This window comes from Solanum lycopersicum, chromosome 8 (assembly GCF_036512215.1).
Source record: "Solanum lycopersicum chromosome 8, SLM_r2.1".
NCBI classification, from domain to species: domain Eukaryota; kingdom Viridiplantae; phylum Streptophyta; class Magnoliopsida; order Solanales; family Solanaceae; genus Solanum; species Solanum lycopersicum.
In genome coordinates, this window is record NC_090807.1 from 59,282,511 (window position 1) to 59,305,425 (window position 22,915).

Genomic DNA, 22,915 nt, shown 5'->3' on the forward strand with positions numbered 1-22,915 from the left:
CAAAGAACAAGAAAGCCATTGGCTGTAGATGGGTGTATAAGGTGAAGTATAATTCAGATGGTGGTGTGGAAAGATTCAAGGCAAGATTGGTGGCTAAAGGCTATAATCAAAAGGAAGGATTTGATTACCAAGAGACATTCTCACCAGTAGTCAAAATGACTACTGTAAGGTCTGTTATTTCAATTGCAGCTGCTAAGCATTGGCACATTCATCAAATGGATGTGTACAATGCCTTTCTACAAGGAGATTTGTATGAAGAGGTATATATGACATTGCCTCAAGGTTTTAGTAGAAGGAACAACGACAGGACTGGAAACAATCAAGTATGTAGATTACTAAAGTCACTCTATGGCCTGAAACAAGCATCAAGACAGTGGAACATCAAGCTTACACACACCTTAATTGAATCTGGATTTCATCAAAGCACACGAGATTATTCTTTGTTCACGAAGAGGAAACAAGACAAGATAATGATAGTTCTTATATATGTAGATGATCTGTTATTGACAGGCAATGATTCAGTGATGATTCAACAAACTAAGGAGATGCTACAACAGTCTTTCAAGATCAAAGATTTGGGAGAGCTAAGATACTTTCTTGGGCTGGAATTTGCTAGGAGTGATGCTGGAATTCTGATACACCAGAGGAAGTATGCTTTAGAACTCATATCAGACATGGGGTTGGCAGGTGCCAAACCAGTCTCAACTCCAATGGAATTAAATCAAAAGCTTACTACAGTTGAGTTTGATGCTAACATCCCATCTACATGTCCAGATGAAACATTAAAAGATCCTACAGGCTATCAAAGGTTAATTGGGAGGCTGTTGTATCTCACAACTACTAGACCTGATATATCATTTGCTGTACAATGTTTGAGTCAGTTTATGCACTCTCCAAAGACTTCACATATGGAGGCTGCAATGAGATTAGTTAGATATGTGAAATCAGCACCAGGACTTGGTATTTTGATGGCATCAACAGGGGGGAGTGAATTAAAGGTGTTTTGTGATGCTGATTGGGGTGCATGCATTAATAGTAGAAGATCAATTACAGGATACTTGGTACAATATGGAGGTTCACCTATATCCTGGAAATCTAAGAAACAAGTGACAGTGTCTAGGAGTTCAGCAGAGGCAGAATATAGAGCAATGGCATCTACAGTTTCTGAGGTTGTTTGGATTGTTGGTTTATTTGATGAACTTGGCGTCAAGATTAACCTTCCTGTGTTATTGCATTCAGACAGCACTTCTGCAATTCAAATAGCAGCTAATCCAGTGTTCCATGAGAGAACAAAACACATAGATATAGACTGCCATTTCGTGAGAGAAAAGATACAAGAAGGATTGGTTGTCACAACATATTTGAAGTCATCTGAACAGCCTGCAGACATATTCACTAAGACCCTTGGACGAGATTCTCATACACATCTTGTATCCAAGCTAGGAATGAAGAACATCTTCATAGCTCCTAGCTTGAGGGAGGGTGTAAAAGAGTTAAATAATTGCATTAATGTACATTGAACATGTATTGAAACACATAGTAGATTATAGTGTAGATTACACACTAGATTATAATTAGGAAGAGTTAGTTACAAATTTGTTAGAAGTTAGTTACAAGTTTGTTAGTAAGTGGATTGTATATAACTCATGTAATGTGTGGCATTGTTGCTTAATGCAGTTCTTCTTTCTCTCCCAACTAAATTGCTTCTCTTCTACGTGTTCTTGAGCAGCTTCAGCTGAGATTTGGCCATGGATTCTTGTTAGAATCCACAGGCTTTACAATTTTAGGTATTATTTTATTTAAAAATAATCAATGACAAAAAGACAAAATTCTAATGGATTAAAACGTTACTGTCAAATACGTTTTATGGATTCGTTTTAAGGCTAAAACGCTACCGAGAATAACGACTCTTTAGATCCAATTTACTCCGTTAGTTATTGTCACCACACTCTTGTTAAATCTCTAGTATTCAGGAAGAACTTAATTCATTTTTCCAAGCGCCTCTTTCTTGTTAATTTTTGAATTTTTATCTATTTGAAATTGAGGATTCATCTTAAATAGTGAGGATGTCCATCTTGAAGTGGAACGAGAACGTTTGATTCTAAACCTGTTGTGAAAAGAAATTAGCTGGAATATTACTGAATGAATCTTCGACAAATTTCAATACTCATCACTATGTAATGAAAAAGCATAAAGAATTTGGTACTAGAAACAGTCATGTCTCAACACACAACACCCAAAAAGTTTCTACCTAATATCAATTTAAGCTTTAAGATTGAATTGATGTGGTGAACTCAACATGGTATATACATAAAAATATACTTTTATTTGATTGTATTTTAAGTATGGTTGAATAAAGGAGTGGGGAAATTCTTAGGGAAACGCAAGGTTGCCTTTTGAAGTCGTTGTCGGAATTGGAAAGAAGAAAAAATTGTCATTAGGGAAATCGAGAACAGCATCGTGTACACACTCAGTAATGTTTCTGCTTAAATATTCGTTACTGTCTTATTAGCCTTAAAATGTGATCGTAAGTAACGTATTAATAAAACATACTTTTAACGTTTTACTCTATCAGAATTTTGTATTCTTGTTATTGATTATTTTTTAATAAAATATTACTTAAAATGTTACAACCAAATAAGTTTATTCTAATTTTGTAAAAAAAATTTAAAAAACAAATTACTTTAGTGAATTAATTTAAATAGTGACTTATTTTGATAAAAAAATTCAAAAATAAAAAATTACAAATACAATATAATAAATTGCACCTTCAATATGTAGGGGTATTAACTTTCAGTTGCCTACATTTTTATCAGCATACATTTTAATATTTTCACCATGCAACTTCCCATACCTAAACTCATCAAATATTTCAAGCCCCATATTTATGTAAAGATCATATGCCTTCTTATTCCAAACTGCTACTATTTCCTCTACCGATACGAATCCATTGTTGGCAGCAATGGATGCAACTGTTCCAAACAACAATTTCCCCATTCCCAAGTTTCTATAACTTTCTCTTAAGTAAAGACTCTCCAAATATAACCCGGGCTTGTCATTGAAGCATGAATAATTCGCGTAAAAGAAAGCATATCCCGCGATGTAAGCATCACTCTTATCATCATATTTGGATCTGAATTCCTCAACTTCTCCTTCCACCACAGGGAATTTAAGGTCGAAAGTTGTAAGGACAGGTTTAAACCCTTCGTTTGTGGGTTCTTTAAAAGGGGTTTGAGAGACTTCAAGTAGAAGTACGGATGGCCCATAGAAAAGTGGAAGAGGATTTTCTTTAAAGAGCAAGTTGGCTAAGGAAGACTCAGAAGCTCTGTATAAATGAATATAGTTATGGTATTCATGAATTTGGTAAAATAATTTGTAAATATGGGACAGATTAGATTTCGTAGCAAGACGAACTCGTGTGTATATCTTTCCAGTGATGGTAACGTCCGATGATGCATCGCTGGTTATTGATTCAGATGGAATTGGTTGTTGAAGAGAAGGAGTCATGGTCGTGTGGTGAATTAGATGAAATATTAAGGCAAAGGATTAGGGTGACGGTTTTTTTGTAATGGGATACTATTGAGTGGAAAGATAATAGTAATGGTTATTTATAGTGGAGATTTCGTCCCCTTCGTAATTATTTATTTGGTTGCTGGAGATCAACTCAAATGTGCATGTTATATATCTTCTTTTTTTTTTAAAAAAAATATAATTTATGGTGTGCTTTAGATTGTTTTGCAACGAAAGATAGTAGGCAGCTTCACGAACAAGTCATAGTGGACTACATCAACATCTTTGCTTAAGTAAAGCTATTCATTCTTCAGTACAATTTTCACGTGGAAGAAGAAAATTGAGTTATAATTTCTTGAATTTTTAACCAAATTAAGTAATTATATAAAACAATTTACCAAAATAATACATTTTTCTAAAATTTTACAAAACTAGCATAAACGTATTTCACGGTAACGTTTTAGGGTATATTTAATTTTTAGAAAACTAACAGCATTAGGTTGATATACGTTACTGTAAGTAACGTTTTACTCCTAAAACGTTATTTTCAGTAACGTTTTACTCCTAAAACGTTACTGTGAGTAACATATATCAATCTGACGCCATCAACTTTTAAAAAATAAAATATATCCTAAAACATTACTGGGGAATACGTTTATACTAGTTTTGTAAAATTTTAGAAAAACATATTATTTTGGTGAATGGCTTTATATAATGGCTTAGTTTGGTTAAAACCTCTAATTTCTTTGTCTCCTGTGGGTAACTCATACTTAAGTGGCACATGACATGTCGATTAGTTTGACAAGTTTTTCTCCAAAGGATTTGACATGATGCGTAACTTTTTTACATTTTTAAAATGAGTTTAACTAATATATCTACAATTTGGTTATATCAGAGACGAACTCGTGTATGTATCTTTCCAGTGATGGTAACGTTGTTGTTTTCGATTGATGCATCGGTGATAATTATTTCAGATGAAGTAGGAAGTTGAAGAGCAGGAGCCATGGGATATTGTTTAGTTAAGTAGGAAAGGAATATTCAGGTTTATGATAAAAGAAATGTGGAAAAGTTTAGTAATGAGATATTGTGTGTAAATACTTCAAGATCATAATTATTTATAAGTGAAATTTTTTTACCCTTTTTAAAGTTTGGAATTTGCTCCGATTATAATTTATCTCCGTTCCATAAGTACACGTCTATGAAAAAGTCTTAATTATTCAAATTTTGAAAGGTTAAGATTATATTATACTATCACAATTATAATTAAGTCAACTAATTATAAGGGGGAAAAAATTACTTTCCAAATTTAGTAAAAACATAATGTTTCCTACAAATTTTAGTATCCATTAATTATCGAACTACCCAGGGAGAGTTTAATTTCATATATGTTTTAGCCTTTTAAGTGAGATTGATGTCGTGATGTATTTTGGATGATATTTTTGAGTATTTCATCAAAACTGGGCCACCAATTTTTATGTAGTTGATCGTAATTAACTGTTCTTGTTTTATGACATCTTATTATTTTTAGTTAGTCCAAAAAAACATCACATAGAACAACTTAATAATAATATTACCAATATTTCATTTATTTGGCAAAAAGTGTAACTTGTAAAGTCATCTCTTATTTCTTAAATTATATTCATTATTTAATTAAATTACATCACATAAATTAAGACGAAGAAAATATTCTTTAATAATAATTAAAACAAAATTGGACCAAAAAACCCCTATTTGTTAGTACTGCTGGAATTTAAAACTTTCGAATATGGAACTACAAAAATAACAATATAAACATACTGAAAATTTAATAAAATTTCAAATTTCAGTTACGATTCATAATATTCAACCTTCTATAGTCCATTTAATTTAAGTTATATAGAGAAGAAACAAATGGGTTCATAGGACCACACAAAATATCATAAACATGATACATAAACATTGTAGGAACAAACTGACAATTTCTTAACATAAAAATGTTGACTTTTCATCAACTTCTTATCGTACACACTACAAATGTTAACATCTACCAAGGAACCAATAATTCATCCAAAATAAAATGTTGACAATTTTAGCAATATGGTTAAAAAATTCTATGGATAACATAAATGTGACTTTGAGATTATAGTCAAATAATCAAGTCATTAACATTGAGGAACATGCTCTAAAGAAAAATAAACTTCTTTTTTTCCATGAAACATGTGTTTTCGTAAATGGAAATTAAGTCAATCACGCAAATAATCCATGTAACGTGTATTTCCGTTAATGGAAATTAAGTTCATCACGCATATTTGTTGAATAATGATATTACTTGTTGGGTTTTTTATAGTACCGTTCAATCTCAAAAGTTCTTATCATATTAAGTTTTTTATTATTTTATTTTGTATGATAAAAGCTAGACTTTGTGAAATCGCATCGATTTTTTTTAATTTCGTTCACTAATGATCGGTATAATTTTTTTATAAAAAAAGATTTTTAAAAAATAAAACGCTCTAGCTTTTTAACTATTTAACACGTGGCGAATTTTAAAAATAATAATAATAATGATGCACCACCGGAAAAATATTACTATATCAAAAATGATCATTAGCGATTCTTAATTACTGTAAAATATGTATTTTTAGTGGCAGTTAGTTCTCTTTGTATATATTTCTAAAGCCTTTTACGACATTGGTTCTACTAACACTAGACTAATGTCGATAAATACGTTAGCACTCTTTATTAATGTCAATATCTAATATCGCGAAATGATATTTTTATTGTGTAGTATATATTCCTAATATCTTAGAACTTTCTATTTAAGATCGTTAATAACTTATAACTACTAAAGATGTGACGCAACATACAGTGATTTCATCCTTCTAATAAGTCCCAAAATGAAAACTTTAATATAATGCATTATTGGATATTATTCCTCCGGTCAATTTGTTTAGCACAAATCTGATTTGTCATGACAATAAACATTGGATACTAGATATAGTATAAAGTTTAATAGTAAGAATTATCCATAAAACACGTGTTTCTGTAAATGGAAATTAAGTTAATCACGTAAATTTGTTGAATATTTTAAAACAACGGTGATCCTAGTACAAGTGTCTACGATAGGATTCAATTAGTTAATTATTTTCTTACAATTTATATTGTATAAATTTATGATTATTTTTATTTTTTATTATAAAAAGAATTTTTTATTAAATCGTCACATCATATCCATTTTTTTTTTAATATTATGGGGTATTAATTTTTTAAAACATCACGTACCTACACAGAATGCGCTGTACTTACTTTTAGTAGTGGATTTTCACCCCGGCCCCACACTCCTAAAAGACTTGTCAAACTAAACAATATGCCACTTGCCACGTACAAAGTGATTAGGATGCAGGGGATTACCAAATCTAATGCATACTAAAATATATTTTTTAAATAATTTTTTTTTTAATTTTCAAAAAAATATATATTCTTAAACTTAAAACTCTTCGCTCTATGTTCGTTTGTTTTTTTTTTTTTTAATTTTAAAAAAACAAAGATAATTTTTAAGTTTTTATAAAACTGTTGAATTAAGGTGTTTTAGTTATTCTACGAAAAGAATTGTTTATAAATATTCTTTTATCAAATAAAACAATTGTTTATTAGTCGTTTTACCATTTCTATGCAAACATGTTTAGTTATAAGATCCACTTTATCACTTAAAAAATGATTTTTAACATTTTTTTATTTAAGAGATAATGCATGAGTATTCCTCAAACTATGCCTGAAATTTCAGAGATACATTTATATTATACTAAGGTCTTATTATCCCTGAACTTATTTTATTAATAATTTTTACTTCTTTTCGACCTACGTGGCACTATCTTGTGGGCCAAATAATGATTGACTTTTTTATTCAATCTAGTGTCACGTAGGTCGAAAAGGGGTAGAAAATTACTTATAAAATAAGTTAAGGGGTTAATAGGATTTTAGTATATTATAAGTGCGTCTCTGAAATTTCGAGCATAGATTGAAGGGTTACTCGTACATTTTTCCTTTATTTAATAATACAAGAGATCATCTTTGCCATTTTTGTTTTATAGAAAGATATAAATTTTTATGATAAAGTTTAAAAACATTGAATCCAGGGATTTAAAATAATATAAGATAAGTACCAATTTATTTATTTTTCAAATTACAAATACAATGAGCGTTCTGCTTTTACAATATTAAACATAGAAATTAATAAATTGCGCAATATAGTACACAAAAAACCATATTAGCTAACAGCTCCCTTTCGCCGTTTTTGTCCTAGTTATGAGCATACTTTTGAAGATTTTCACCATGCAACTTTCCATACCTAAATTCATCAAATATTTCAACTCCCATATTTACGTAAAAATCATATGACTTTTTGTTCCAAACTGCTACTATTCCCTCTACCGATACAAACCCATTGTTGGCAGCAATAGATGCAACTGTCCCAAACAACAAACTCCCCATTCCTAACTTTCTATAACTCTCTCTGAAGTAAAGACTCTCGAAATAAAATCCAGGCTTGTCATAAAAGCATGAATAATTCGCGTAAAAGAAAGCATATCCTGCGATGTAAACATCACTCTTATCATCATATTTGGATCGGAATTCCTCAACTTCTCCTTCTACGACTGGGAATTTAAGGTCAAACGTTGTAAGGACAGGCTTGAACCCTTCGTCTGTAGTATTTTTAGGTTCGTCAAAAGGGGTTGGAGAGACTTCAAGTAGAAGAACAGATGGCCCGTAGAAAAGTGGAAGAGGGTTTTCCTTAAAGAGCAAGTTGGCTAAGGAGGACTCAGTAGCTTTGTATAAATGAGTATAGTTATGGTATTCATGGATTTGGTAAAACAATCGGTATATATGAGAAAGATCAGATTTCGTAGCGAGACGAACTCGTGTGTATATCTTTCCAGTGATGGTAACGTCCGATGATGCATCGCTGGTTATTGCTTGTTCAAGAGCAGGAGCCATGGGATGTTGTTTGAGAGGAATGAGGTTTATAAGATAAAAGAAATATTGAAAGGTTTAGTAATGAGATATTGTGTTTGGGATAATAATAGTAGTTATTTATAGTGGAGAAAGAATTTGGTCCTTTTAAAGAAATATTTTATATTTGGTTAGTGAGGTTGGTGGAGTTGGTGCAAGAGATGTCATAGCTAGGTCCATGCAAAAAAGTCAAAAATGTAGGAACAAAGTGACAATTCTTAAACATAAAAAATGTTGACTTTGTACGAACAAAGACATTTACCTACTTCTCAGTTCTTATCATAAAAATGTTAACATCTATGAAGAACCGATGATCCTTCCAAAATCAAATTTGACAACTTCAGCAATAACAAGTATATGAGGTGTGAAAATAAAATGAAGTCTTCAACATTGTGTAGCTCTATAAGGCTTACCAAGATGCTTGAAAGCTCAGCAAGGATAATATATATTCACACTGAAAAGGAACATGTTTAGAGGAAAATTATTTTCATCTTAATTGATCTTTTTTATGAATTTTCTACGAAACTTGTCGAAGGAATAATACTTTAACAATTTTAGTAGGGATGTAATTATATATATAAAGTTCGATCAATTATTTTTAAAAATTTATTTTGTATAAAATATAAAAATATTTTTTTTGACACGCTACCAATACAATAAGAACCCCTCAATCGATAGGTTAAAGACAGAAATATAGTACAACGAAATCTCTAATCTATGAAAAATCGAGTCTCGTCATACCCATTTTACTTTTGTTACCGATGCAATTTAATTAATAAATTACACAAGATATTTAGTTAAGTTTATAAGTTAGTTAAATATTTATTAGACAAAATCAATCAAATGTCATAATTCGTCCACCACTCAATTTATAAGCATTTTGTGTTCAATCAAAGATTTTACTATCGTAGACATTGAAAATTGTCATAATACATAAATATGTCTTTTAACTTAATTTCATATTATAATTATGCCCTCAATTTTAGATGTGCACAAGTAGACACTTAAACTTGTATAAAGTTGAAGAAACAGACACACATGTCATTTATCGTCCTATATGTTGTCCTAAGTGTATTGTGCCATATAGGACTCCTGTGTTTATTTATTTAAAAATTGAATAGTTAAAGTTTCTGTTTGTGCATTATGAAAGTTGGAGGTCAAAGTTAAAATTTGAAGCCAAGTTTAGGGTCCAAAATATGTATTATGCCTTGAAATTTTACAAAACTTTACAAATTGTGTTCAACTTAAATTAGGATTCTTGAAGGATACTCAATCCTAAATTCTAGTTTATGCCTATATAAGAGCTACTAAATTATCTTAAAAGGCATCTCGAAATCAAAATCTTGAATAATTCGCAAATTAATGGATTATTTAGTCAAATCTAAATCATAAGCTACTGACGGCCCTTCAATCATGAATAAATATTAGGAGAATAGAATTAAGGAATTGATCAATAAAGTGATGTTTCTATTTTTTTATTGTGATCGCAATTTATTTTCTGTCACTTTAAAATTTATTGTAACATCAATCTTTAATAATTTTTATAGTTCTCAAAATACTTTTAAAAAAAATAAAATTCCTAAATGTCTTTCACTGGGTATTCACTATTCAATCTTTAATAGTTTTTATAGTTCTCAAAATACCTTTTTTAGAAAATAAAATTCCTAACTATCTTTCACTCGGTATTCACTATTCCTCCTTCCTTTAATAATTATACTTTTTAAGTTTATAATTATTGCAAAAATCAATGAATTGATTAAGGCATGTTAGTTAAAAAAAAATTTACATAATAGCCATTTTAGCAGTTCTATGGCCAAACATGTAATTGTTAGTTATAAAATTGATTTTCATCACACAAAAAATATGTGATTTTCAAGATACAAAGCTTCATTTTGATCCAAGATATTAATCCCTTCGTTTTGTATTGTTTGTCATAGTTTCTATTTTTAGAGTTAAACTATAAAAATTTTGACTAACATTTTAAGATGTATTTTATAATCATATTAATATGTAAAAAATTGTAATTTATAGTACTTTTCATATAGTTTTAATATCTAATTTTTTTTGTTTAATATATTGAATTAATGTAATTTAATTCATATTTGAAAATTAGTTAAATTAATTTTCGATAAATACAATATGACTATAATTTTAAACGAAGAGAGTAATTTGCTGCGAGAGGTCAGACTATTGCCACCTCTATGTACACTTTGACATTGACCTTCACCATTTTTCTTTATAGAAAGAATTATGATAGTTTTTTTTAAAAAAAAGAAAGATCATATCATATAATGTCACGATCCAAAACGAGCCGCGAGTGGCACCCACACTTATCCTCCTATGTGAGCGAACCAACCAATCTAAACTCTAATGATAGTCGTTTTTGAGCAGTAGAGTTTATTCTGGTAATAACTGTCTGGGTCGACGGATCCCACGACGGACCGTCATGGGCACGAAGGACCGTCAAGGGGGTCTCGTTCCAAAACACTTAGATTCTGAAAAAATTGGGTACTGAGAACAACTCTCTGAACTTCGCGACGGAAGAGCAGGACGGACCGTCGTAGGCACGACGGACCGTCACAGACTCTATAATAAAATTGAGTCTCTAACTCTCTGACGACTCACAGGACGGACCATCGCAAGCACGACGGACCGTCACAGACTGCGTAACCCTGACTGAGTCGGATTTCGGTTAAAAGTTTTAAGGGGTGTTTTGGACTATTCCTGCTTATGATTATAAAGTTAGTGGTTTAATGTTAATAATTCAATTACTTGGGGGTTAAAAGAGATAACCTTAAAATAAATAGTGGGTTACTTTTATTATCTTTTATACTTAATTATATGGTAATTAGAGTAAAAGAAAAAGAGTTTGAATAAGGAAAAAGAAGAAAGAGACAGAAAGAGAGGGAGAACGATCGAGAGAAGAGAGAAACGAAGAGGAAAGCAAAGGTTTAAGGGGATAGCTTGCTTGATCGTGAATTCTTCGGTGGAGGTAGGTTATGGTTTTTGCTTTTCCATAGTAAACTCTTAATAGCGAATGATATGTATGGGGTAATAATGTAAAGTCTTCTATATGCTTAATTGTGTGCTTGCATGATGTGATTACATAATTGTGATAAAATAAGCATAATGAGACTGTTGAATCTTAAACCTTAAAAACCTCTTTGTTAATGATGATGCCTTGGTATAAAAGAAGGCTTGATGAGCTGAAAGAATGAGATTAGGGGATCGGGTGTCACGTTCTGACACCTGGATAGCAGAGGATCGAAGTGTCACGTTCCGACACCAGGATAGTAGAGGATCGGAGTGTCACGTTTCGACACCAGGATAGTAGAGAATCGGAGTGTCACGTTGCGACACCAGGATAGTAGAGGATCAGAGTATCACGTTTCGACACCAGGATAGTAGAGGATCGGAGTGTCACGTTCCGACACTAGGATAGTAGGGGATCGGAGTGTCACGTTCCGACACCAGGATAGTAAGATGAATGAATATTGAGGGGATCAGAGTGTCACGTTCCGATACCAGAATAGTAAAGAGAATGAATCTTGAATTATGCTAATATACTCAAGTTTGAAGAACCTAATTCCTAAATGAGTGTTGACACCCAATTTTGGCCTAATATTTTTAAAAATCCGTAATTTTGGGCCACAACGCTAAGCCCGTCATTTGAGCCGATTTTGAGTTTTTATTTAAGTTGGTAACTAGGTCAAAAGGGGGGGGGGGGGAATTTCAGAAAAAGAGGGGGAGTCGCAGCCTCTCTCCTCTCTTTCTCCTCCCAGCTGCTCCCAGCCGTACCCCTCTCCTCTTCCGTCAGCTCCTCTTTCTCCTTCTCCTCTCTTCACAGCCTCCACCTCCCCTCTCATCTCCCTCACAGCCGCCTACTCTCACGCCCTCCCCCTTTTTTCCTCTTTCCCGTCAGCCCCCTCCCCCTTTTTTCCTCTTTCCCGTCATCCCCCCTCCCTCTCCCGTCGCCCTCTTCCCTCTTCCTTTTCCTCTCTCCCGTCGTCCCCCTCCTCTTTTCCGCCTCCTCTTTTCTCCCCCTTCCCTCTTCCTTTTTCCCTCCGACTAGCTAGCGTGACAGCAGCCAGGTTCCACCGGAGAGCAGCAGGTGGTGAAGACCAGGTGGCGCCACCTCTCTTCTCTTCTCCTTGGCACTGGCGAAGGCAGCCAACGACGACAACAGTGCCTGGAGAGGCCACTAGTGAAGGCAAACCAAAGGCCAAAAATGGCGCCAAAAACAAAGTAACTTTAAAAAAATAATTCCTCATCTTCCTCATTACACTAAAAAAAATTGTAGAGTAATATTTAACCCTCATTTGTCTACATCATAATAGTAACAAGTTTTTTTTGTTTTGAAATCAAAGATGGTGAGTTTGAGGTTAAAATGAAGAGTTTCCTAAAAGAGTTTAGTCTTGTATCTCTTTTACTGTTTTGCCTTTTTGTTGGTCATTGACAAGGAAAGCCAGTGACTATCAAAGGGTTTTTTCTTTTTCCATTTTTAGGGGTGTATATAGTGACTATCAAAGGGTTTTTTCTTTTTCCATTTTTAGGGGTGTATATAGAGGAGGAGGGTGCTATTAATGGCTTTATCCCTTTGGACAAGGCAACAATATCAACCCTAGAGGATGGAAAACTCAAAAATTGCTATACTATTTGTTCTACTGATGAAGCTAGTCTTCTTCCTCCACCTCCTTCAGCAGCTGTTGTAAGGAGTTTTGATGTTGCTACCAACTCCCAAAGAGTGGCTACTACACTGGGATACCCTTTTACATGGGCACAGTGGAAGGAACTGGAGAGGCAAGCTATGATTTACAAGTACATGGTTTCGGCTATGTCTGTTCTTTCTCTGGAGCTTCACATACTATATCGGCTACTGGATCAGTACAAGGCCAGCGATACACAACAAATATAAGGGATCTAGAGCCAGGAAGATGCAAAAGAACGGACGGCAAAAACTGGAGATGCTCTCGAGATGTAGCTCCTCATAAGAAGTCCTGTGAGCGCCATATGCATAAAGGCCTCTTCATTTTAAAAGATGGAAATCTAATTCAAGTTTATATATATTTTTAGTTGTTGAAATTGGCCGATGAAGAAATTACCGTCGATTTCCAAGGCCTCCCATGTTAATAAGACGAATTTTTATTTTTTAGTTATTCATTTTTATTTATATTTATTTGGTACTAACTCTTTTACTAAGTGTTTACAGGTACTCGGAGGAGCTTCTCTTTGAAATTATTCGAATGAAGTTCGAATCATACTTTTAATTTCATTATCTTGTGAATATTGACGTTAGGCAAACTTTAGGACGATTATTATTTTGTTTTATTTTGTATATTGCATGTTTATTATGTCTGTATATTATTTTATATTCTTCCTCAATTTGAAAAAAAAATGAATTCAGTCGGGAACCACATTTGTGGATTTCGAAGGGTGCATAACCCCTTCCCTTTGGAATAACTTGAACCCTTTACCTAGAATCAATTTGGTTTCGTAGATTAATAAATGATTTCCTAGTTTTTTCCTAAAATTAGGTGGCGACTCTTTTTAAAACTCGTTTATTTTTTAACTTTGCTAAAATTAAATCAATTAAAAATTTTCTGAGTTGCCCCGACGTTTCAACCTATTTTAATTGATTAGGGATGTAAACAAAATGGCGACTTCACTGGGGAGTTTTAGATGTTTTAACCAATATGAATCTATTTATTTTGTCAAATTGAGGAAATTTTTGCTTTATTATTATATTATACCTTGTGTTTTTATATTTCGCTAATTATTTGTATATTGTATTTATTCATTATTTATCTTGTTGTGTGTATATTATCATTGCATTCATGGCATAATATTTTCCGTCAAACGACATTTATTTTCATTTTCACTAGGACGATTATGCGGGTTCGCAGTCATTCATTAACCAAAGATTTTCTCGGGGCACCCTAACGAGTGTAGTTGGCTACTTAATAGTCAACGATCGTTAACTGTCCCAACCCAAGTAGTCCGCTTGGGTTACCTTTTCCACTATAAATACAACCCACTCCTAGTAAACTAGCGTAGCACCGAGCAAAATCCCAAAAATAGCGCATTTGAACTAAGATGACTCAATACCCAAGGCGTGTTGGGCCCATTAGAAGACCATTTTGAGTCCAAAATGGCCCACGGTCTAAATGGACGTTCATACTTATGTGTTTAAATTTGAAGGATGTATACGTTGTTTAAGAAAATCATTGTCTCGTAGGGTAGGGATTAGATTATAGTTTGCTTAGGTTAAAGGAAGAGCTTCACCGGCTACTAGCCTATTCGAAGATCTTGGCACCCGGAGATGATAACAAATAAAGAAAGAAGAAGGATCTTTCGTGGAGGCATGGTTTAGGATCGTACCCCTGCGTGGAACTGATTATTTTGTTTACATTTCCCCTATTATGTATTCCCATTAAATTTTATTCATAAAATTTGTATAAATTTGAGTTTTGCGGCAATGAAATATCTCAAATGATGTATACATTCTTCAAATCGATAGGCCTACCCTAGGCATAAAAAGGTCACATATTTGTATAGGACGGGCAATAATTGTTAGTATGCTATGTGATATATTCCGTTTGTCTTTAATTAAAACAATTTTTATGTGTTTTATTCATTATTTTTGTGATATTTTGCATTATCCACTATGTACAGGAACTAACACTTTTACATTTTTGAGTTGTTCTTCTTCAAAGCGAAATGTTGATTTATGTCCGAACTCAAAAATCATTATTTGTCCAAAGTTGCAAGAGACAAGAGGATTAGCGAAATTAGAGTCCTCGCATTTCTCAATTATATCACGTCAAAACGATAAATCAAGGGAGTATTTGACTATGAGGTCGCATTCACTTATTTTTATTGTTATTTTGCATGATGGTTCTGCTCTCACATATTTCTCATATTTTTATAGGGATATCGTCCCCGACATCAGTCGGGGATGGTCATGACAATGTCTGGATCTCGTGAAAATTGGAAGAAGACAAAGGTCCAAGAAAACATCCAAAAAGAGTACGACAAATCATTACTGTAGAAATTCGTAGGATACATTCAACAGACATTATAAATATTGACGATTAAGAGGCTATAAAACATATTGGTACGGAAAAAAAAACTTTATCTCTACAAATTTTAGTGGCGCGAGACATAGAAATTTCTTTGAGTTTTCTAAATCTTTAAATTATTTTATGCCTTATCTGGTCGAACTACGCTTACATGATTCTCATTTTAATGAGATACGTAGGCAACCCTTCTTGGGTTCGGTATAATCTTCTCTAAAAAAAATTGCGCATATTTTTCAAGTCATATCTGCACGAACTACGCGTACCTGATTCTCATGTTAATGGGATACGTAGGCAACCCTTCTTGGGTTCGGTATTATCTTTTTCAAAAAAAAAATAAAATTTTGTGCATATTTTCAAAGTTATATCTGCACGAACTACGGGTACCTGATTCTCATGTTAATGAGATACGTAAACCCTACTTGGGTTCGGTATTATCTTTTTCAAAAAAAAAAGTTTGTGTCAAAGTTATATCTGCACGAACTACGCGTACCTGATTCTCATGTTAATGAGATACGTAGGCAATCCTTCTTGGGTTCGGTATTCTCTTTTTTCAAAAAAAAAAGTTTGTGCATATTTTCAAAGTTATATTTGCACGAACTACGCATACCTGATTCTCATGTTAATGAGATACGTAGGCAACCCTTCTTGGGTTCGGTATTATCTTTTTCAAAAAAAAAAGTTTGTGCATATTTTCAAAGTTATATCTGCACGAACTACGCTTACCTGATTCTCATTTTAATGAGATACGTAGGCAGCCTTTCTCGGGTTCGGTAATCATTTTTCAAAAAAAAATTGTTTGTACATACTGTTAGAGTCATGTCTTCAACTCGGTCGGGACCTATATGGTTAAGAGCATGTAGATATATTCGATGTGATGGAAAAGACTGACTTTGCGGTAAACCATAGATTCTCGTGGTACCTCTTATCTGTACTTTTGTGATGCTTGAAAATTCTCTTGCATTTAATCAAGATAAGAATAAAACTGACCTTATGTTTCATATGCATTGTGTGGTGAGATTTTGATCAAAGTTCGATTGTGTTACACTGTTGATCTAGAACTTGACCTGAATATTTTCGAGGCGAAATCATGAGTAATGTTTGGTTGAGAAAGGATTGTAGGCCTTTTTTTTTACCCGATTGTGCCTTTCAAAGCCTACCAAATTACATTAATCCCTAGTTTTTCCATTTTAAGCCTGAAACATTCATTTGGACAACCACATTTTAACCACTACCCTTTCGAGTGCTTACGAGCGCTATCCTATCTTGGCTCAACCTTCTTGAGTGCACAAAGAATGTGCAAATTATAAGAGGAGATACATGTTTGAAAATTCAAAAAGAAAAGATATTGAGTCTCTCAAAATAAAGGAAGCAAAGACCTCTATAGAAAAGAGAGAAAGGAAGAAAGAAAAGTGGAAGAAATAAAGAAAGGTAAAGAATACCCTTACAGGGTCAGTGAAAGGAGGGAAGGAAAATACTCCAACAAAAAAAGGAAAAATTATTATAAAGAAGTGAATAAATGAAAAGCTCCATGGAATAAGGACTCAAAAGGGAAAAAAAAGAGAAAAGCTCAAAAATGGAGAAATCAAAAAAAAAAGTGGGAAATGTTATGTCACGACTGGAATCTAGACCCCAGACGAGACCGGCGTCGTTGACCTCTCAGAGGTCGCAGACAAGCCTGCTTACGTCATTCTTACTTTACATAGATTAATTTTAGCGGAAAATTTGAAATTTTTGATTCTTTAATCATAATTGCTGAACATTCTTAACATTTCGTAATCGTTCATCATCAACCATCTAACATTTAAGAGAGAAACAACTGAAAGAAATAATTCATTAAGTATTAATTGTATATCGGCCAAAATAGCACCAATACAAAGTTTGAACCAAAACAGGAAAGAAACGCTAGTGGAACATGCTCCGCTAGCTCAACTCTAAAACTACGCTAGAATGTAAAACAGTAGCATCCTCGAAAGCATGAGGACCTACCAAACTCCGGATGAATACTGATGTCCGGATAGCTGCAACAACGAACCTGTAGCTCTAGCGTCCACCTGTGCCTGCACCTAAAAGTAGATGTTCGTATGGAATTAGTACACACTTGTACTAAGTATGAGTATATGCAAGTACACACCAGGGACATGCATGAGGAAGAATAGCTCTTTCCTAACAACATGATTTTTGGAAGTCAAGTCAATGGACTTGCCAAATTGAGATTGGGAAAGTTATGCCATGAGAGTGACATGCATCATTATAATTATCGTATAGCACACAAAACATAACATATTCATATAACACATACTTTCTTTCATATTATTCATCCGTATACCATGAGACCTTATTATCATAGACTTAACTTTAAGACTTTCCAAAATGAGGGCTCAACATATGGGACCTCAACTAGGGAGCCTTCTTTAGCAAACACAGAGTCTGCTTCACTCATTCATTCGTATTTCATTTCAATTCATTCATAGGCCAGTGCGAACACCAGCTATACCTAGGATGTAGTTTAAGACTCTCATCGGGTTTGCTGTGCAATGATCAGGAATGACCTAATGTCATTACCTGAATCTAGCTCACCTCTTGATTATCCTATCCTAACACCTTCGGTATCATTTATTTCTTTATATGATTCATTTGAGGCTGGCCTCATTCATTCATTGGGAACTTTAACTTTAACCGACATAGATCATGTGAGCATCATGAAATCCAGTGTCTTCCCCACACCGAAAAGAGGTGGAATCACCGGCCAAAGCGATTCAATAACATGCTAGCGTATATGGGAATTTAACCCCGCCAGATCCCTATAGTGGCAATATAGGTTCAAAGACTAGGAGATGTATGGAGACCCATACCCGGCAAGCCGGACAGTCTCATCTCATGAGAATTACGTGAACCTCCGCCCTTCCCGAAAGAAGGCATCACCACTCATAGCTAGCCTATCGGTGCTCGGTATAAAGTTCCATTACATGCAACTCATACATCATAGAAGTTTGCTTCTAGTATGAAGACATCATAGCTCAATAGATGATTTCTCATCTCATCATTAGTATTAAGTGTTTTAAACTCAATATTTTTATTAGAGTATTCATAGAGACTGGTCTCTTCATTATCTTACACTCTCATTGGTGAGTATGTATCGGTAACATTTACTTAAGCTCATTTAAGATTGCTCTCATCATATGCATTAACCTCACATCATGATTGTCACCACATTCTTCATTTCGTTACGTATATCTTAGGTTCACTTATTCTTGAAGTATGTTAAACTTATATATCTATACATACAAGCCATGAGGCTTCATTTATAGTTCGTTAAGTGAATTCTTGTTTTTCTAAGATTATGTATTACAAGACTTATGTATCTTGTATATATGCCAAGATCTTTGATTTTTGATCTAAGTAGATGACATTATTCTTGAATATTTCACTCACGTATGACTTATGTATCAATACGGAGGTTTGGACACGAGAACCCAAATTTTGAATTATTTGGATATCATTTATATTTTTCATTGATTTTAGTTCTAATATTCAAAAATTTAGAACTCTAAGTTAAGTCTCAACATTTTCGTGAAATAATAAATTTTCTATTTTAATTAGAATTCTAAATTAAATTTCAATCATTTACATGAAAGAATAATTTTCTAATTTAATTAGAATTCCAATTTAAATCTCAATATTTACATAAAAGAATTAATGTTCTATTTTTAATTAAAATTCTAAATTAAATCTCAATGTTTACATAAGAGAATTAATTTTCCAACTTTAATTAGAATTTTAATTTACTATTATTATTATTTTTAATTAAATTCGCTCGAATAGGGAGGTTGTGGGTTCGAACCCCCACAGCCCCCTTATTTTTCCTCTCATTTTCGCTGAAGAGGAGACTGTGAGGTGGTGGGTTCGAACCCCCACAGCCCCTCAAATTTTTTATTTTTTTTATACTCTGCTACAGTCATTGAGGTCGTGGGTTCGATTCCCACGCCTCACGTTTTATTTCTTCCCATTTTTCCCTCTCTCGCGCGCACTTGGAGGTCGTGGGTTCGAATCCCACGCCTCCCATTTAATTTACTGAATTAATTCCCTTCCCCTCTTTTCCCCAGGTCGCGTGTTCGATTCCCTTCAGCCCCATTTCTTTTCCCTTTTTCGCGAACTGGGGGTCGGGGGTTCGATTCCCGCCCCCAGCATCTCCCCTTCTTTTTTTTTTCCTTTTCTTCCTCTTCCTGTACCCGATTTCGAATCCCCCAGCCCCCCCTTTTTTTTTTCTTTTTCTGCGAGCTACTGCAGCTTCACAGGTGAGGTCCCAGGTTCGAATCCTGGCGGCCTCATTCCTTTAAAATTTAATAAATTTCCAGATTTCCTTCATTAAACTTTAGTCTAAATTAAAGTTGCATTGTTTCTGAAATTTTTGGTCATTTTTCAATTCGTTTTTATCAATATTTTCACTTGAATTCCTAAGAAAATTCGTAGACTATTATAACACATTTTAAGTGCATCTTTTATGAGTTTGTTTAGCTAGAAGATTGTTAATCAATTACTATATACCTCATCATAATGAACATCATCTTGTACATCCATTATACACATCAAATACACAATAAATACAATCATATTACATTAAACTTTTGGAGCATTACATAGAGAACCTCATTCACCGTAACATACTTAATTTCAAGAAAACATGATTGCCATTCATACGATTCCAAGTACACAAACATAATCATATTCATCGCGAAAACATAATATACCTCTAAATCTACCAACAATCATACCCAACCTAAAATTCATTGGGAGCTAGTGACAAGGACATACAAAAGGGAACAACCCTAGTTTTCGGAATGAATATCTTGAACCTTAAGGGGTCTCTTGGGAAAGGGACCAAGAGAGAAGAAAACCCATACCTTAATCGATGTTCAAACTTTAAATGTTGCTGCCCGGAAAACTCCTCCAAACCACTCCCAATTCACTTCAACGTACACCTCACTCACCAAACCTCTCTTAGCCTTGACGTTTTGATTACTTTTTCTTTTGCTTAAAAAAATTTTTGTGAGTTCTTCAAGCATGAAAATTATTGATATTTTGGCAGAAATAATGTGAGGAAGATGGAGAACGTGAGAGAGGGAGTTTAGAAGCGTGAGAGAGAGAGGACTAATTGAATTAGGAGACTAATTCAAGAATTAGTCAAATAACATTAAAATAAATAAATACTAATCTGGTTTATTTATTTATTTATTTATTCATTTAAAACGTGAAAGGACAATTATGCCCTTAAATACTTATTTACATAATTCTCTTTTTTTTGAATCGTTACATGTTAAAAATGAGAATTCAAAAGAAGATGAAAGGTGGGAGAACAATGAAGAGGATCTGACTCCAAAGACGTACCAATTATTAAGAGCACAAATTCTATGTAACACTCAAGGAGGAATTAAGTCACTTTTATCTCAAATAAATATCCTACCCATTCCTAAGCCAACGTTACAAGCCAATGACAAGCCCTACATGATCTCATTCCAAATGTTATCACATTAGTGGATATTTACATAAGGGTCAAGCATATGGTATCACAGTTGTGTGCATTGAACATTCTTGTGAGTGTGTGTGCACTTTGAAAAAATGTCCTATAATCAAATGTTTCAAATATGTGTGAAATAGGACTAGCCTTTGTCGTGAGGGCACTTGAAACATGAGGATTGATACAATTCAAACATTTGTTTGAAACAAGATGAATGGATCTTGTTGATCCTAAGTATATTTGAGGTACCACTTGAAGCTGTAGGAATTACCTTGATTCAATCTTGAAAAAAAAAAAGAAGAAAGAAGAAAGATTTACCTGCAATCTTAATTGTTGGTACCAATCGTGGTGAAGATTTGACTATCTCATCGCATTTTTATTTTCGAAAAAAAAAGAAAAAAAAAGGTCTTTTGAGTCGTTCATTATAAAAGGTGTTGTTAAGTTAATCTTATATATGTGAGACGCCTATTTTACTTCATTGAATTTTCCATCCCAAAAATGTGATATTTCTTGTCTTTAGGCTTTGAATATAGCAAAGGATACCATTTGCATATTCCATCATGTTCATATTGTGCATTTTCTACTGATAATCTTTCAGATTCTTTGCAGCACTCATCATCCACAAGGGGAACTACGTTTGACCTGATTCCTGCTCCAATGAGATACGTAGGCGCCACAACGGCTCGGTCATATACCCAGTAAGATTTCCATTTCTCTTCATAATGGAAACTGGGACAAAATTTTTGAGAGGATCTCAAAAATTCATTTGAAGTTGGACTATTATCGAGTCATCCACCTCGTTACAGTTGGAATATTATCGAGCATCCACCTCGTTACAGTTGGAACCTTATCGAGACATCCACCTCGTTACAGTGTAACATTATCGAGCCGTCCACCTCGTTACAGTTGGAACATTATCGAGACATCCACCTCGTTACAGTTGAACATTATCGAGCCGTCCACCTCGTTACAGTTGGAACATAATCGAGTCGTCCACCTCGTTACCGTTGGAACATTATCCAGACATCCACCTCGTTACAATGGAACATTATCGAGACATCCACCTCGTTACAGTTGGAACATTATCGAGCCATCCACCTCGTTACAGTTGGAACATTATCGAGACATCTACCTCGTTACAGTTGGAACATTATCGAGCCATCCAAGCCTCGTTAAAAATCATACATCACGGAAAATCATGCATAGCGAGTTAATATTCATGCATCGAGAGTCAATTCATGCACCACTAGTTAATATTCATGCATTGAGAGTCATAATTCATGCATCGCGAGAAGATTTCATACCTCGCAGAAAATTCATGCATCGCGAGAAGATTTCATACCTCGCAGAAAATTCATGCATCGCGAGAAGATTTCATACCTCGCAAAAAATTCATGCATCGCGAGAAGATTTCATACCTCGCATAAATTTTCATGCATCGCGAGAAGATTCCATACCTCGCAGAAAATTCATGCATCACTAGTTAATATTTATGCATCGCGGATTAATATTCATGCATCGCAAGTTAAATTTTTATGCATCGCGAGAAGATTCAATTCCTCGCAAAAGTTTACATATCGCAAGAATATTTCATACCTTGCGGAATTCATGCATCGCGAGAAGATTCCATACCTCGCAAAACATTCATGCATCGCGAGAAGATTTCATACCTCGCAGAAAATTCCATGCATCGCGAGAAGATTCCATACCTCGCAGAAAATTCATGCATCACTAGTTAATTCATGCATCGAGAATTAATATTCATGCATTCAGAGTTAATATTCATGCATCGAGAGTCAATTCATGCATCACTAGTTAATATTCA

General features: G+C 33.8%; 2 protein-coding genes across 2 annotated transcripts; both read right to left on the minus strand.

Annotated features, from left to right (window-relative positions):
- Window positions 1–2,647: 2,647 nt before the first annotated feature.
- LOC101266849 (tyramine N-feruloyltransferase 4/11-like) lies at window positions 2,648–3,646 on the minus strand. Its single transcript, XM_004245237.5, has one exon. The coding sequence runs from the start codon at window positions 3,505–3,507 to the stop codon at window positions 2,794–2,796; it is 714 nt and encodes a 237-aa protein (XP_004245285.1). The 5' UTR covers window positions 3,508–3,646; the 3' UTR covers window positions 2,648–2,793.
- Window positions 3,647–7,625: 3,979 nt separating this feature from the next.
- THT1-3 (N-hydroxycinnamoyl-CoA:tyramine N-hydroxycinnamoyl transferase THT1-3) lies at window positions 7,626–8,560 on the minus strand. The gene has a single exon (NM_001247948.2). It carries the CDS (start codon window positions 8,479–8,481, stop codon window positions 7,786–7,788), a length of 696 nt encoding a protein of 231 aa, NP_001234877.1. The 5' UTR covers window positions 8,482–8,560; the 3' UTR covers window positions 7,626–7,785.
- Between the last annotated feature and the right edge of the window lie 14,355 nt (window positions 8,561–22,915).

Excerpts from the sequence above, each read along its gene's own strand:
- LOC101266849 (XM_004245237.5), bottom strand. The coding sequence starts at position 3,507 with ATGACTCCTTCTCTTCAACAACCAATTCCATCTGAATCAATAACCAGC.
- THT1-3 (NM_001247948.2), bottom strand. The coding sequence starts at position 8,481 with ATGGCTCCTGCTCTTGAACAAGCAATAACCAGCGATGCATCATCGGAC.